Source organism: Anolis sagrei, chromosome 9 (genome assembly GCF_037176765.1).
Source record: "Anolis sagrei isolate rAnoSag1 chromosome 9, rAnoSag1.mat, whole genome shotgun sequence".
Lineage (NCBI taxonomy): Eukaryota > Metazoa > Chordata > Lepidosauria > Squamata > Dactyloidae > Anolis > Anolis sagrei.
The window spans coordinates 27,140,040-27,156,361 of record NC_090029.1 but is presented as its reverse complement, the minus strand read 5'-3'; the positions used below and the strand labels follow the sequence as shown (position 1 = coordinate 27,156,361).

The window sequence follows — 16,322 nt, the reverse complement described above, 5'->3', positions numbered from 1 at the left end:
ACATTTATTATTTTACTCTATTTATTATAGTTATTGTTACATTTATTATTTTACTCTATTATTATTATTATTATTATTATTATTATTATTATTTTACTCTATTATTATTGGAGGACATATACGCATATTTACATTGAAGAAGGTTAGAATAATGGTTTAATCAGATTTCGACAGTCTTATCATGAATTACAGTTTTATGTAAATATTCAAAAACATTTAACCTACTAATGCCTAAATTAATATAATTTTATTGGTATCTATTTTTATTTTGAAATTGACTCATAAATGCTGCATTTCCCACCCTCGGCTTATACTTGAGTCAATACATTTTCCCGGTTTTTTGTGGTAAAATTAGGTGCCTCGGCTTATATTCGGGTCGGCTTATACTCGAGTATATACGGTAATACAAAAATAATTACAAAAAACTGTAATTTAAGATAAGACTGACCAGTGATGAATCCAGGATTACTCCCAAGCTGCAAACATTATCCTATATTGGTTCATTTCCCCATGTAATCTTTTGTGCATTTACTGCATTTCATTGCTTGGTGATTACTGATAGACTTTCAGAGGGAGTCTCTTTAAAAATGCTGAATGCATACAAAGACAGCTCTGTGCTTCCCATAATCTTTGCTGGAAAGTGTGAGAAACAGGGAGAAAAAGCAGCACGCTTCCTTAACTTTGCCATCAGGGCACATGGATACCAGTCTCTTATGAGGCATCAGATAACAAAAGAAATGATCTCTTGAATGTCCTTCCTTCCACATCTGCTCAGACTTCCCAGGGATACACCGATATGGTGAAATGTTTACATACAAACACACAAATCCCTTCTCTCAGAGATTCATCTTTTTGGAAACATTTGTTTGTAATAAATTGTTGTAGATCAGCCAGATGCTGATGGTTTAACTGATTTAGAGAGGACTGCGGCACAAAGTGATGGGCCCTCAAGTCTGGGAAATTCAGGACTGGGAAATTATGGTTCTCTCTGTGAAAAAACTGGTTTGTAAAGTGCAGGGCCTCAAGGCCAGTCAAAGGAGCCAGAAGGAGCAACAGCAAATAAGGAATCGAGTAAAGAGAGTGATAAGGATGGTTCCCAGGAGAAACCACATGTAGCTTGTAAAATCTTTGTTTACAAATCAGAGCTGAAAATAGAGTATAGTGTTCCCTCGCTATTTCGCGATTTGCTTTTAAAAAATAAATATTAATAATAAATTAATATAAAATATGTATATACAATGGGCCTCGGAGGCTTGCGTGCGGGCCGGAACTCCCTCCGCCCTTCCTGGCCTCCGCAGACCCCGGAAGTACAGACGCCAGAGGCGCGGGAGACACGGGTATGGAAGTGCGGGTAAAAAACCCCACAAAGTAGGGGCATTATATTAATTTTAATATTTATACATTATGCTGAAATATCTATATAAATAAAAATGTAATGTTCGTTTGTGGGATTAACAGAACTCAAAAACCACTGGCCGAACGGACACCAAATTTGGACACAGGACACCTAACAACCCAATAAGTGACCTTCAATCAAAAAAATTGATTTTGTCATTTTGGAGTTGTAGTTGCTGGTCATAGGTGTTTCCAGAGCTGAAGTGCAACATAAATACCATATTTATCCAAATAACTACACAGTATGGGAATGTAATCACACGTGCCTTCAAAATAAATTATGTCTGCATTCTGTATTGAACTTTCAGATCTGTCACCTAAGGGTAAAGCTAAAGGTTTTCCCCTGACATTAAGTCTAGCCATGTCCAACTCTGGGGGTTGGTGCTCATCTCCATTTCTAAGCCAAAGAGCTGGCGTTGTCCATAGACATCTCCAAGGTCATGTGGCCGGTATGACCGCATGGAGCGCCATTACCTCCCCGCTGGAGCGGTACCTATTGATCTACTCACATTTGCATGTTTTCGAACTGCTAGGTTCAACAGCGTGAGCTCACGCCACTCCCCGGATTCGCACCTGCGACCTTTCGATCAGCAAGTTCAGCAGCTCAATGGTTTAACCCGCTGCGCCACTGAGGGGTCACCTAAAGTCTCATATATTATTGCTCCATGATGTTCACTCACACCACACAGTCACAATCGTGTCACCATTCCTACCTCTTTGATTCACAGGATCTTTCGCAACATAGGCGACGTAGTCCGTCGTGTCCTAAAACACCCAAAACCGGAAAGAAAAGAAGTGTTATTTGAGGAGGTCAAGCTGCAGCACAATCTCCCCCGGCCCCTCGCCAAGGAAAACAGAAGATGTTCAGAAAAAGTCTTACTTACAGGATCACCTCCAGAGGCAAATGAAATGGACTGCATGTGGTGATTTGCAATAATCTGAAAAACAGAATGTAGTAGCATAGTTACATATAATGAATAACCTCCAATTCTGGGCACCACAATTGAAGGGAGATGTTGACAAGCTGGAATGTGCCCAGAGGAGGGCGACGCAAATGAGCAAGGGTCTGGAGAACAAGTCCTATGAGAAGTGGCTTAGTGAGCTGGCCATGTTTAGCCTGAAGAAGAGAAGGCTGAGAAGAGATATGATAGCCATGTATAAATACGTAAGGGAAAGTCATAGGGAGGAGGAAGCAAGCTTGATTTCTGCTTTGAGACAAGGACGTGGAACAATGGCTTCAATCTACAGGAAAGGAGATTCCATCTGAACATTAGGAAGAACTTCCTGACTGTGAGATCTGTTCAGCAGTGGAACTTTCTGCCCCAGAGTGTGGTGGAGGTTCCTTTTTTGGAGGCTTTTAAGCAGAGGCAGGATGGCTATCTGTCAGGGGTGCCTTGGATGCAATTTTCCTGCTTCTTGGCAAGGGATTGGACTGGATGACCCATGAGGTCTCTTCCAATTCCACCTGAACCTTAGGAAGAAATTCCTGACTGTGAGATCTGTTCAACAGTGGAACTCTCTGCCCCGGATTGTGGTGGAGGTTCCTTCTTTGGAGGCTTTTGAGCAAAGGCTGGATGGACATCTGTTGGGGGTGCTCTGAATGTGACTTTCTTGCTACTTGGCAGAGGGTTGGACTGGATGGCCCATGAGGTCTCTTTCAATTCCACCTGAACATTAGGAAGAACTTCCTGACTGTTCAGCAGTGGAACTCTCTGCCCCAGAGTATGGTGGAGGCTCCTTTTTTAGAGACTTCTAAGCAGAGGCTGTATGACCATCTGTCAGGGATGCTTCGAATGAGATTTTCCTGCTTCTTGACAGAAAGGGGTTGGGCTGGATGGCCATGAGGTCTTTTCCAACTCAACGAGTCCATGATTCTTGTATATTGAATATTTATTTATATTTTATAAACAAACTTATAAATATGTTTTGATGTTTCTTTCCCTCTTCAAAAGGAGATCTCACATTAAATGTCCCCCTCATCCTTTCGCAACATATTGCAAAACCAAGCGTTCAAAAGGAAAAGCAAAATCCTTAGGTTTGCCTCAGAAAAACCAGATTTAAGGTGGATACTGCACAAACAAAACAAAAATGCTGTGGATGTAAAGAACAAGGAAGGGGATGCACCAACCCACCTGTTGTGTCTCAACATTCAGCAGAGTAAGACTCGTTGTTGAGACGGTGAGTTTTATATTCATGCCAGAAAACTGCAGGTTGCTTTTACCAAGCACAGGAGACAGGAATTTAGCTGGAGGCTGTCAAGAGAACAAAATGGTTAAATAGTAACATTTCCAATCTCTTAGGATTGTTGTAGGTTTGGGTTATGGTAGGTTTTTTGGGCTGTATGGCCATGTTCTAGAAGCATTCCTTCATGACATTTCACCTACATCTATGGCAGACATCCTCAGAGTTTGTGAAGTCTGTTGGAAACTACGAAAATGGGTTTTATATAGGCTTGGGCAATCCATGGTTCTAAATGGTTCTAAAGTACTTACAAAACTAAAGTTCTGGTGGTGAAAATTTCAGAACTCTAACAAAACTCACAAAATTTCATAATAAATGGCAGTTCCTAATTGGTTCTGTCATTAAAATCACCAATAATGAAATAATAATTAAATTTTGAAAGTTTTGTTAGAGTTCTGAAATTTTCACCACCAGAACTTTAGTTTTGTAAGTACTTTAGAACCATTTAGAACCATGGATTGCCCAAGCCTAGTTTTATATATCTGTGGAAAGTCCAGGGTGGGAGAAAGAACTTGTCTGTTTGAGACAAATGTGAATGTTGCAATTGGCCACTTTGATTAGCATTAAATGGTCTTGCAGCTTCAAGATCTGGCTGATTGCTGCCTGAGGGATCCTTTGTTGGGAGGTGTTAGCTGGCCTTGATTGATTCTTGTCTGGAATGTGGGAGCTAGGTGTGAATGTTTCAATTGCCCACCTTGATTTGCATTTGATAGCCTGACAGTTTTTAGGTGTGGCTTGTCCCTGCCTGGGGGAATCCTTTGTTGAGAGGTGTTAGCTGGCCTTGATTTATTCTTGTCTGAATGTTGGAGCTAGGTGTGAATGTTTCAATTGCCCACCTTGATTAGCATTTGATGGCCTGACAGTTTTTAGGTGTGACTTGTTCCTGCCTGGGGGAATCCTTTGTTGAGAGGTGTTAGCTGGCCTTGATTGATTCTTGTCTGGAATGTGGGAGCTAGGTGTGAATGTTTCAATTGCCCACCTTGATTAGCATTTGATGGCCTGACAGTTTTTAGTTGTGGCTTGTTACTGCCTGGGGAATCCTTTGTTGAGAGGTGTTAGCTGGCCTTGATTGATTCTTGTCTGGAATGTTGGAGCTAGGTGTGAATGTTTCAATTGGCCAACTTGATTAGCATTTGATGGCTTCACAGTTTTTAGGTGTGACTTGTTCCTGCCCGGGGGGATTCTTTGCTGAGAGTTGATCGGCTGTCCCTGATTATTTCTTGTCTGGAGTTCCCTTGTGTTTGAGTTTTGTTATATTTACTGTTATATTTTGAGCAACGTCGTTGGAGACGGCCAATTCTTTTTCACCAGAAGCAACTAGCAGTTTCTCAAGTCGCTCCTCAAATGAAAAAAAATAACCTGAAAAATTACAATAAAAAGAACGTATGCTCTAAAGTTATTGAAAAAGTTATTCATAACAATATTTACCTTTCTCTTTTTTGTGGCCCCGTGTGCGCCGGGAACAGCTTCACACAACCGGCTTATTGCTTCCCTTCAAAAGAAAGAAGAAGAAAACAGTTAAGACAGTCCAAACCATAGCAAAAAAGATGCTATAGCGCATGCACAAAAATGACTTCTCCTGGCAAACAAAACACACAATAGCATATCCACACTCTCTTCTGGACTACAGCTCCCAGCATCCTCTAGACCAGGCCCTTTAGGAGAGGAGGAGGATCCAAATGCACTGCTTTCTTGGATTTCTTTGAGAGCACCCCAATCCCTGCATACTTCCAATTTCCTATTCCTGGATTGCAACTCCCAGCAATCCTCCACATAGATAAGCAAGACAGATGCATAGATACATTAGATAGAGATAGGTAGGTACGTAAGTAGATCAAGAGGACTGCTGGGAGTTGCAGTCCAAAAATAGGTAGAGAAGGAAGAAAGGGGAGAAAGAGGAAGGGAAAGAAAAGGGAAGGAAGGGAAGAGGAAGAGCAGGAAGGAAGGAGAGAATGAAAGAAAAAAGGGAAGGAAGGAAGAAAAGAGGGAGGGAAGGAAGAAGAGAAAGAAAGGAGGACAGAAAGAGCGAGGGAAGGTTGGCCACAACAACGCTAGTAAATCTATATAAATAAAAATGTAATGTTCGTTTGTGGGATTAACATAACTCAAAAACCACTGGACAAATTGCCGCCAAATTTGGCCACAAGACACCTACTAACCCAAAGAGTGACCATCAGTCAAAAAATTAGATTTTGTCATTTCGGAGTTGTAGTTGCCGGGATTTATAGTTCACCTACAATCAAAGAGCATTCTGAACTCCACCAATGATGGAATTGAACCAAACGTGGCACACAGGACTCCCATGATCAGCAGAAAACACTATAAGAGTTTGGTGGGCATGGACGTTGAGTTTGGGAGTTGTAGTTCCCCTACATCCAGAGAGCACTGTGGACTCAAACAATGATGGATCTGGACCAAACTTGGCACGAATATTCCATATGCCCAACTAGGAATACAGATGAAGCTTGAGGAAAATAGACCTTGACATTTGGGAGTTGCAGTTACTGGGATTTATAGTTCACCTACAATCAAAGAGCATGCTGAACTCCACCAACGACAGAACTGGGGCAAGCTTCCCACACAGAACCCCCATCCAGTCCAACTCCCTTTAGCAGGGCAAGAAAACGTAATCAAAGCCCTCCTAACAAAGAGACATCCAGCCATAGATATAAAAGGTAAAGGTTGTCCCCTGACATTAAATCCAGTCATGTCTGACTCTGGGGTGTGATGCTCATCTCCACTTCTTAGCCGAAGAGTTGGCGCTGTCCATAGACACCTCCAAAGTCATGTGGCTGGCATGACTGCATGGAGCGCCCTTACCTTCCCGCCGGAGCGGTACCTATTGATCTACTCACATTTGCATGTTTTTGAACAGCTAGGTTGGCAGAAGCTAGGATTGACAGCGGAAGCTCACGTCGCTCCCCGGAAATGAACCTGCGACCTTTGGGTCAACAAGCTCAGCAGCTCAGCGTTTTAACCCACTGCGCCACCGGGGCTCCAGCCATAAATATAAAGGTAAAGGTAGTCCCCTGACAATAAGTCCAGTAATGTCTGGGGTGTGGTGCTCATCTTCACCTCTTAGCCAAAGAGCGGTCATTGTCCATAGACACCTCCAAGGTCATGTGGCCAGCATGACTGCATGGAGCGCCCTTACCTTCCCGCCGGAGCGGTACCTATTGATCTACTCACATTTGCATGTTTTCAAACAACTAGGTTGGCAGAAGCTAGGGCTGACAGCGGAAGCTCACGCCGCTCCCCGGAATGGAACCTGCGACCTTTCGATCAACAAGCTCAGCAGCTCAGCGCTTTCACCCACTGTGCCACTGGGGGCTCCAACCATAAATATAGATAGATATATATCTGTGTGTGTGTGTGTATCATATATATCTATCTATATATAGCCATAAATATAGATAGATAGATATGATTCACATACACACACAGAGAGAGAGATATAGTATCATAGATTTGAAAGGGACCCCTAAAGAAGGACAATTATGTGTTGTGTGTTCCAGGGTGGGCAAACCAGACACTCTCCACATCAACACTGACAAAAAACAGCAAGAAATACTGTTTTCCCACAAGCATAAAGAAATTACATAGATTAGAAACCAACACTTTCTAATTCCTTTATTTTCCAGATCACCAGACTGGGCCACAGCAACGCATGGCAGGGGACGGCTAGTAATAAATAAATACCAATCTTCCAAAGTTTTTGCTAAGGCAGAACTTAAGTTGGAAGTAAATATGTTCAGTTCCTAATATCTCCTTTCCACCAAAATTTAATGACACTTTTTATGTCTTTTAAAGAGTCCCTCTGGGCAGAGATGGAAAGAGAGAGAAAGGCAGGGACCATCTGATGGCTAATAAAGAACTTGTAAGCATTTAATAGTAAAGACAGACCAATTACACAGCAGATAGTCAATTGGCATGCTTCATTCCCCCCTTTCCTCTCCTACTGTGGCTCAACAAAGACTCTTCTGATCGAAGATCAGTCCGATCTTCTGTTTTGGCATGAATCGTAGCATTTAATTATCCTCAGTTTATGCCGGGAAAGTGAACTCGCTGGGTTTGCCAAAGGTCACTGACTTTGTGTTGCCCAATGAATGGTGCTTGCAACACCTAGACCTCGCAATCAGAATGCATTCGCTGTGTTTACTTTCTACAACCTTAACGCATTAAAGGGAACAATGGTGACACAGAGGCACTGATTAAAGCACAGAAAACGAAGGCAAACATTTCAGAGTGCACGGACTCTATTTACAACCACAAGTAAATAATCACAGGGTGGGGAAACGGGTTGCGAAAGCCCATTATAACCTTTTGTCCTCCACGCCAACCTCAGCTGTCACGTGAGTGAAGAACAAAAACAGACTGTGGCATATTCCTGCAAAGCAACCTGAGAAAAATATCTCGCCCGACAACAAGCGACAAACGTGGCCTTTATGAAGATGCGAAGGATGTCTCTACAAACATAAGCAGGGGCCCAGAAGAGAAAGAAACAGAGCGTCTTCTTATGCAGAGAATACACACAATCTTGTCAGTGCCGATTGTGTTTAAGTGCAGGCCAAGGTCTTTAGGCACTGCACCCAGTGTGATCACCACTGGGACCACCTTGACTGGCTTGTGCCAGAGTCTTTGCAGTTCGATCTTTAAATCCTCATATCGTGTCAGCTTTTCCAGTTGTTTCTTTTCAATCCTGCTGTCACTGGGATTGCAACATCGATGATCCATACTTCGTTTGGATGGTGAGGTCAGGAGTCTTGTGCTCCAAAACTCTGTCTGTCTGAATTCAGAAGTCCCAGAGGAGTTTGACGTGTTCATTCTCTGTAACTTTGTCCGGCTTGTGATCCCACCAGTTCTTTGTCGCAGGCAGATGGTATTTGTGGCACAAGTTCCAATGAAACATCTGAGCAACGGTGTTATGCCTCTGCTTGTAGTCTGTCTGTGTGATCTTCTTGCAGCAGCTGAGGATGGGATCTAGTGATTCATCTGCTTCCTTGCAGAGTCTACATTTGGGATCTGTCGTTGACTTTTCAATTCTGGCTTTGATGGCATTGGTCAACACTTCTCAGAAGTATCAAATAAAGGCAGTGACCATTTTATGGCTTGTTCTTGGGCTGCCAAATATTATTATTATTATTGCTATTGTTATTTATTTCTATGTTATTGTTATGTATTTCTAGGCGCAAAGATTATTGCAGATGCAGACTGTGGCCAGGAAATCAGAAGACGCTTCCTTCTTGGGAGGAGAGCAATGTCCAGTCTTGATAAAATCGTAAAGAGCAGAGACATCAGACTGGCAACAAAGATCCATTGCCTAGTCAAAGCCATGGTATTCCCTGTAGTAACCTATGGATGTGAGAGCTGGACCTTAGGGAAGGCTGAGCGAAGGAAGAGAGATGCTTTTGAGCTGTGGTGTTGGAGGAAAGTTCTGAGAGTGCCTTGGACTGCGAGAAGATCCAACCAGTCCATTCTCCAGGAAATAAAGTCCGACTGCTCACTGGAGGGAAGGAGACTAGAGACAAAGTTGAAGTACTTTGGCCACATCATGAGGAGACAGCAAAGCCTGGAGAAGACAATTATGCTGGGGAAAGCGGCAGGTAAAAGGAAGAGGGGCTGACCAAGGGCAAGATGGGTGGATGGCATCCTTGAAGTGACTGGACTGACCTTGAAGGAGCTGGGGGTGGTCACGGCTGACAGGGAGCTCTGGCGTGAGTTGGTCCATGAGGTCACGAAGAGTCGGAGACGACTGAACGAATGAACAACAACAACAACAACATTGTTATTTAGCAATCACTGGAAAAATGGCCTAAATAAATTAGGCTCTATATTGGGAGAAATGCAGAAAGGGTAAGGAAGGAACCATTTTACACTCAAAGGCAACTGCAGAAGACTTTGGGTGCCAAGCTACTTGCCAAGCCTGAGGCCTGCGCCCCGCTCAAAAATCCAGAGAGGAGCTCTTTTCTGGAGGAGAAGCAAGCATGCAACAACACTGGCCTACTTTGTTCATTGTTTCTGCAAATCAGATGAAGAGAGCAAGGAAAGTGGGCTGATGTAAGGGAACAAGAATGCCATTGAAGATGGGCTTTTAAGCACTGGAGCCCTTGCCTTCACCCTCAGAACAGAAAGGGATTGTGTGCCTCGTCGAAGTAGGAAGCCTAATCATTCCGAAGACAAAGTTGGCCTTATCCGATTTCAGATGCCTCCCCTCCCTAGATGTTTTGCCTGTCCTTCTTCAAGATTTATTGTAGCCATCCTGCAAGGTAGATTTTTCAGAACTCTACCCCTCTTTGCTACGTTCCAAGCAAATGAATAGATGTAAAGAATCCGTAGGGCACTGCAGCTGAGAAAGACCCTCGGGGAAAACATTTATTTCCCACTCCAATCCTGGCCACAGTGTTTTCATCCTTGAAATTTTAGTGGATATGGCACTACTGTAGTTTTCTTGCACTCTATGAGATACCAGGAGAAAATAATATGGTACGAGGGTTGAATGGAAAGTAATGCCTCCACCTTCTTTACTTGGGTTTGGATGGGAATATTTTAATAAATCAAATGCAGAAATAATCCTTAAAACAGTGAGCTTGGTGTGTCAAAATTTGCCAAAAATTTGAGCATTACTTGGGTGGGGTGTCAGCTTAGAGAAAAAAAACCCCATAATTTTGCAATATTTATAGTTTCAATAAGAAAAATGTATATTCCATGCTGAGTTATGGAGTGAACAATGCTCAAATGTCCAGATGTTAAATTTGTAGAGCCTTTTACAAGTTTAAGGATGGAATTAGATTGGCTCTTATAAGGTGTACTTCTTTGTATGTGGCCATGTGTCATCAAAAATAGCCATGCGTGTCAGTGCTGACACGCGTGTCATAGGTTCACCATCACGGCCTTAGAATGTGCTCTTTAACTACCACTATTCACTTTTCCACATAATCACCAGACAATTGGATACATTTCTGTCAATGATGAACATGTTTTCTGAAGTCGTCACGGAAGAAGTCAACACTTTGTTTCCGCAACAAGCGTCTCACCATTCTTTCATCCTGGGTACCCATCGTGCACAGATCTTCTGATAGCCAAGCAAAGCAATCATCTGACCCACATGTTCTTGTGAAATGCCGATTATGCTTGAAATTTCTCCCCCACCAGTATTCAAATGTAGGCAATCAGCGTCTCACAGTTCTCTCAACGTCTTCATCAGAAGCATCATGATGTCCCCGCAGATCTTCTTTCATTATCGAGAACAGATGGAAGTTAGACGGTGCTAAATCTAGACTGTATGGAGGATGTCATACGGTGGTGAGATCCAGTCTCTGAAATTTCAAGTATGTGCACTTTCATTTCAGGCGTCAGCATCCTGGGTACCCATCGTGCACAGATCTTCCGATAGGCAAGCAAAGCAATACTGTGACCCACATGTTCTTGTGAAATACCGATGATGCTTGAAATTTCTCTCTGAGTGAGACGACGATGGTCCTGAATCAATCTGTCAACCTTTTGCTTGTGAAACTCAGTGGTTGCTGTCACAGGGCATCCAACTCTTTGTTTGTCACGCAAGTCAGATATTCCCACCTCAACATCTTAAAAACTTGCTCGCCCAATGACTCACAGTATTCACATTAACACAATCACCATCAACAGCTTGCATTCTCTGATGCATCTCCTTTGCGGTGACACCTTCTGCTGTCAATAATTCAATGACTGCATGTTGCTTAAGTTGCATTGACCGACCGTCTGCACAGGGTTCCATACTTTGCACTTTAACAACACAACCGTTCAATGCTAAGGCTTCCCACCAAAGTGGAACCATAGAGAAAAGTCTACTGAACAAGCCAGTACCTGCCGCATACCAGTACTGCCATCTGTTAAGGAGTTACGAAGGTGGAGGCATTACTTTTCATTCATTCATTTCCTCATATCTTGCATGTCCCAGTTCTCCCCCCCCCCCCCCCATCAAGCAGCAGCAAAGCATACCACTGGAACCCTAGGGCACCGGACAACAAAAGTGACTGGCCTCCACATATTCATCCCACTTTGTTCTCCCATAGGAGCCTCCAATAAGTCAGGCGATTCATAAGAAGACACAAGGCGAACAATTCAGTAGAGTAATGAACTGTGGCCTAAATAAGCGTTTGTCAACCTTTCTAATGCCACGACCCCTTAATACACTTCTTCATGTTGTGATGAGTCCTATCCACAAAATTATTTTTGTTGTTACTTCATAACTACTTTTGCTACTGTTATGATTCATAATCTAAATATCTAATATGCAGAATGTATTTTCATTCACTGGATCAAATTGGCACAAAATACCCAATACGCCTACATTTGAATACTGGTGGGGTTGGGGAGAGAGGAATTGACTTTGTCATTTGGGAGTTGTAGTTGCTGAGATTTATAGTTCACCTATTATCAAAGAGCATTCTGAACTCTACCAATGATGGAATTGACCCAAACTTAGCACACAGAACTCCCAAGACCAACAGAAAATACTGGAAGGATTTGGTGGGCATAGACCTTGAGTTTTGGAGTTGTAGTTCACCTTCATCCCGAGAGCACTGTGGATGCAAACAATGATGGATTTGGACCAAATTTGGCACGGATATCAAAAATACCCAAATATGGAGTTTGAGGAAACAGACCTTGTACATTTGGGACTTGTAGTTCCTGGGATTTATAGTTCACCTACAATCAAAGAGCATTCTGAACACCACCAATGATGGAATTGAACCAAACTTGGCACACAGAACTCCCTAGACCAACACAAAATACTGGAAGGGTTTGATGGGCATTGCTCTTGAGTTTTGGAGTTGTAGTTCACCTACATCCAGAGAGCACTGTGGACACAAACAACGATGGATCTGGACCGCACTTGGTACGGATACTAAAAATACCAATCAAAGAACATTCTGAACCCCACTAACGATGGAATTGAACCAAACTTGGCACACAGTTCTCCCATGACCAAAGAAAATACTGGACGGGTTTGGTGGGCAGTGTCCTTTGGTTTTGGAGTTGTAGTTCACCTACATCCAGAGATCACTGTGGACTCAAACAATCATGGATCTGGAGCAAACTCTACACGAATACTCAATATGCCTAAATGTGAACACTGGTGGAATTTGGGGGAAATAGACCTTGACATTTGGGAGTTGTAGTTCTTGGGATTTATAGTTCACCTACAATCAAAGAGCATTCTGCACCCCACCAACGACAAAATTGGGCCAAGTTTCCCACAAAGAACCCCTATGATCAAGGGAAAATATTGTGTTTTCTGATAGTCTTTGGCGACCCTTTGACACCCCCCTCTGTGGAATAATGTCCAGGGTGGGAGAAAAAACTCTTGCCCACTTGAGGCAAGTGTGAATGTTGCAACTGGCCAGCTTGCTTAGCACTGAATAGCCTTGCAGCTTCAAAGCCTGGCTGCTTCCTGCTTGTTGGAATCCTTTGTTGTTTCCAACAGACCTCACAACCTCTGGGGATGCTTGCCATAGATGTGGGTAAAATGTCAGGAGATAATGCTTCTGGAACATGGCCATACAACCTGGAAAACTCTCAGCAACTCAGTGATTCCGGCCATGAAAGCCTTCAACAACACAGGGAAGAAAATTACTTTAAAAAATGAGAATACAGTAAAGAATTACTTCTTTACTTTTTCTAAACTGCCACTGCTGTGCTAAATCAGTAATATTGACTAATGTACATGTAAATCTGGCACATTAAAAAAATAAGAGTTCGCATTTAAGTTGTAAATGGCGACTGAGATTTCACCTTTATGTCTCCCCCCCCCCCCCACACTTTCCGGAATTACATCGTGTTTGCTTCTACTACTATACGGCGGAACATAAACCTGAAATGTTTTGAAAGTGTGTGTTATAGCATTCCTTTCTGCCGTTTAACGATATGTATAAGTTAATTGCCACGGCAAAAAGCTCTCGGCTCCGAATCTGAACAATCCATTAAGGCGGCATTAAAGCGTCGCGAATGGGAGCTTTGACGATTTAAGCTTTTAACAATTCATTTTTAAAGGCATTGCTTCAGCTTTAATCCCAGCACCTCCTTTTAATAAATAGGCACAGTCTTTTGAACACATTTCAGCATCTCCTTTACGGTTTATGGAAATATTACAGCCTGTGTTAGATGGGGTTACACTCCCCGTGAAGGCGCAGGTTCGCAGCTTGGGAGTGATCCTGGACTCATCGCTGAGCCTGGAACCCCAGGTCTCGGCGGTGGCGGGGAGAGCTTTTGCACAATTAAAACGTGTGTGCCAGTTGCGCCCATACCTTGGGAAGTCAGATCTGGCCACAGTGGTCCACGCTCTTGTTACATCCCGAATAATTACTGCAATGCACTCTACGTGGGGTTGCCTTTGAAGACTGTTCGGAAACTTCAATTAGTCCAGCGGGCAGCGGCCAGATTACTCACCAGAGCGTCATACAGGGAGCATACCACCCCTCTGTTATGTCAGCTCCACTTGCTGCCGATCCAGTTCCGAGCACAATTCAAAGTGCTGGTTTTGACCTACATAACCCTATATGGCTCCGGCCCAGCGTATCTGTCCAAACGCATCTCTCTCTATGCCCCGCCTCGGAGTTTAAGATCTTCTGGAGAGGCCCTGCTCCCGGCCCCACCTCTATCACAAGTGAGATTGGTGGGGATGAGGAGCAGGGCCTTCTCGGTGGTGGCCCCTCACCTGTGGAATTCACTCCTCGGGGAAATTAGGTCATAGACACCCCTCCTCTCTTTTAGAAGGAAATTAAAAACATGGATATGGGACCAGGCTTTTGGGTAACCTGGCAGATAGATAAAGGACAATGACGACTAGAATTGATAGGATTTGACAATGTGGAATGAATTTACGGATTCTGAGCTGGCGAACGTTGAGCATGAGATTGGTTTTATTGATTGTGATGTATAATTGATTGTTTTAATTGTTTATAATTGCTGTTTATATATGTTTTATTTTATTGTTTATGTAGGCATCGAATTGTGCCTTTTGTAAGCCACCCTGAGTCCCCCCTCGGGGGTTGAGAATGGCGCGGTAGAAATGCGCGAAATAAATAAATAAATAAATATTAAAAATGTATTCTCCTTTCATCTGCTAAACCAGGCATGGGCCAGCTTGGGCCCTCCAGGTGTTTTGGACTTCAATTCCCACCATTCCTAACAGTCTCACACCTCTTCCTTTTCCCCAAAACACCTGGAGGACCCAAGTTCATCCATACCTGTGTTAGTTACTTATTAGTTTCTCATTGGTTGCTTATTAATAGGAACACATTCAAGGATTTCCCTTTGTTTTCTCTGGCCATTTAGTGAAGGATACAGAACAAAAAAAATGTTTTCAGACAGCAATGAAAGCACAAACTGGTTATGTATTCACAAACTTAAATTCCCCCACCGTTTCCCATCAAGAGGAGGGCACATCAAGCCAACCATGACTGGGACAGCCTTCCACCTGGAATCCAATGTCCTCACTGTCAAAGAACATGCAAGCCAAGAATAGGACTCCACAGTCACCAACATATCCACTGCCAATACCCTACCATTGGAAGGCTATCATACTCAGACAATGAGGGATCGCCTAAGTAAGTAACTTTAGCTGCCGCACTTTGGAGATGATGCCAAGCTACACTAACATCTTAGTGCAGATAGGTACCTCATTGTGGTAGAACATGCAGGTCAAGAATAGTCACCAATGTATCCACCGCCAAGACACTACACTTGGAAGGCCATCATACTTGGATAATGAGGGATTGCCTAAGTCTCATGCAAACTTCTGTGGATTAACTTTGGCTTTTAGCAGCACGCTTCTGGCTTCCTGGGTCTGGGATTTGGATCTTGTTCTCAACTGTTTTCCATGGACTCTTGTTTGACCATTGCTAAGGGATTATGCTCCCTGATTTGCTTTTGGATCTTGGGAACTTTGTCTTTGCATTTAAGTCTTTGTATTGCCAATGGAACTTTTGCATTTCTTTTACTTTGTTTTGATTTTACCTTTTCCTTAATAAACTACAAAACCTACAGCTGTGGTGTGGTGGTGTCTGGAGCAAGGTGAAAACTACCCTGAGTTGCAACAGTAGGAGGGAAACCAATTCCCCCGTTTTCACTGGTTATTCCCCCTCCCCACTTGAGCGACTTACCTGGTAACATGTGTCCGTGTGCCAAAATCCAGAGACCTCATTGACTGCAGCACTTCAATACAGCCCATATACTGGAGGGAGAGAACGAAAGAAAGAAAGAAATATGATTATCTAGAAATATAAAGAGAAAAACATTCCAATCGCAATACAGTTACAGGCGATGCTCCTTCATTTAAAAAAAGACAAAAACAAGAATGCATACGATCCTTCCACAACCTCCCCAGTTGAGAATATGCCATAACGATAACAACAACAACAACTCAGCGGATAACATGAGGCCAAGCTCAAAGATACAATGCAGCAAAATAAATTACAAAATGCAGGCAACAAAATTTCATCAGAATAAAATACATAAAATACACAAAGTAGCAAAATAAAATAAACAAAGGAGATTGACATATATAAAATCAAACACAATGGACAGGCCAAATGGATGATAAAATGATAACACTGCTACTGCAATGTGGAAAAAATCCATGTTTGATGTGAGACAATGATGAACACCCCAAACATTTGAGAACAAAGATGTGCTGAAAGTATATT

General features: G+C 42.9%; 1 protein-coding gene across 1 annotated transcript in view; it reads right to left on the bottom strand.

The window, feature by feature from the left end:
* The window catches only part of SHC4 (SHC adaptor protein 4), a 62,812-nt gene that overhangs the window by 28,091 nt on the left and 18,399 nt on the right, over window positions 1-16,322 (bottom strand). The window contains exons 2-6 of the mRNA XM_060755306.2: window positions 15,780-15,850; window positions 5,065-5,128; window positions 3,528-3,647; window positions 2,280-2,333; window positions 2,109-2,160 (exon numbers count right to left, since the gene is read on the bottom strand). Of these exons, the coding sequence (XP_060611289.2) occupies window positions 2,109-2,160; window positions 2,280-2,333; window positions 3,528-3,647; window positions 5,065-5,128; window positions 15,780-15,850 (361 nt within the window). The remainder of the gene's footprint in view (window positions 1-2,108; window positions 2,161-2,279; window positions 2,334-3,527; window positions 3,648-5,064; window positions 5,129-15,779; window positions 15,851-16,322) is intronic.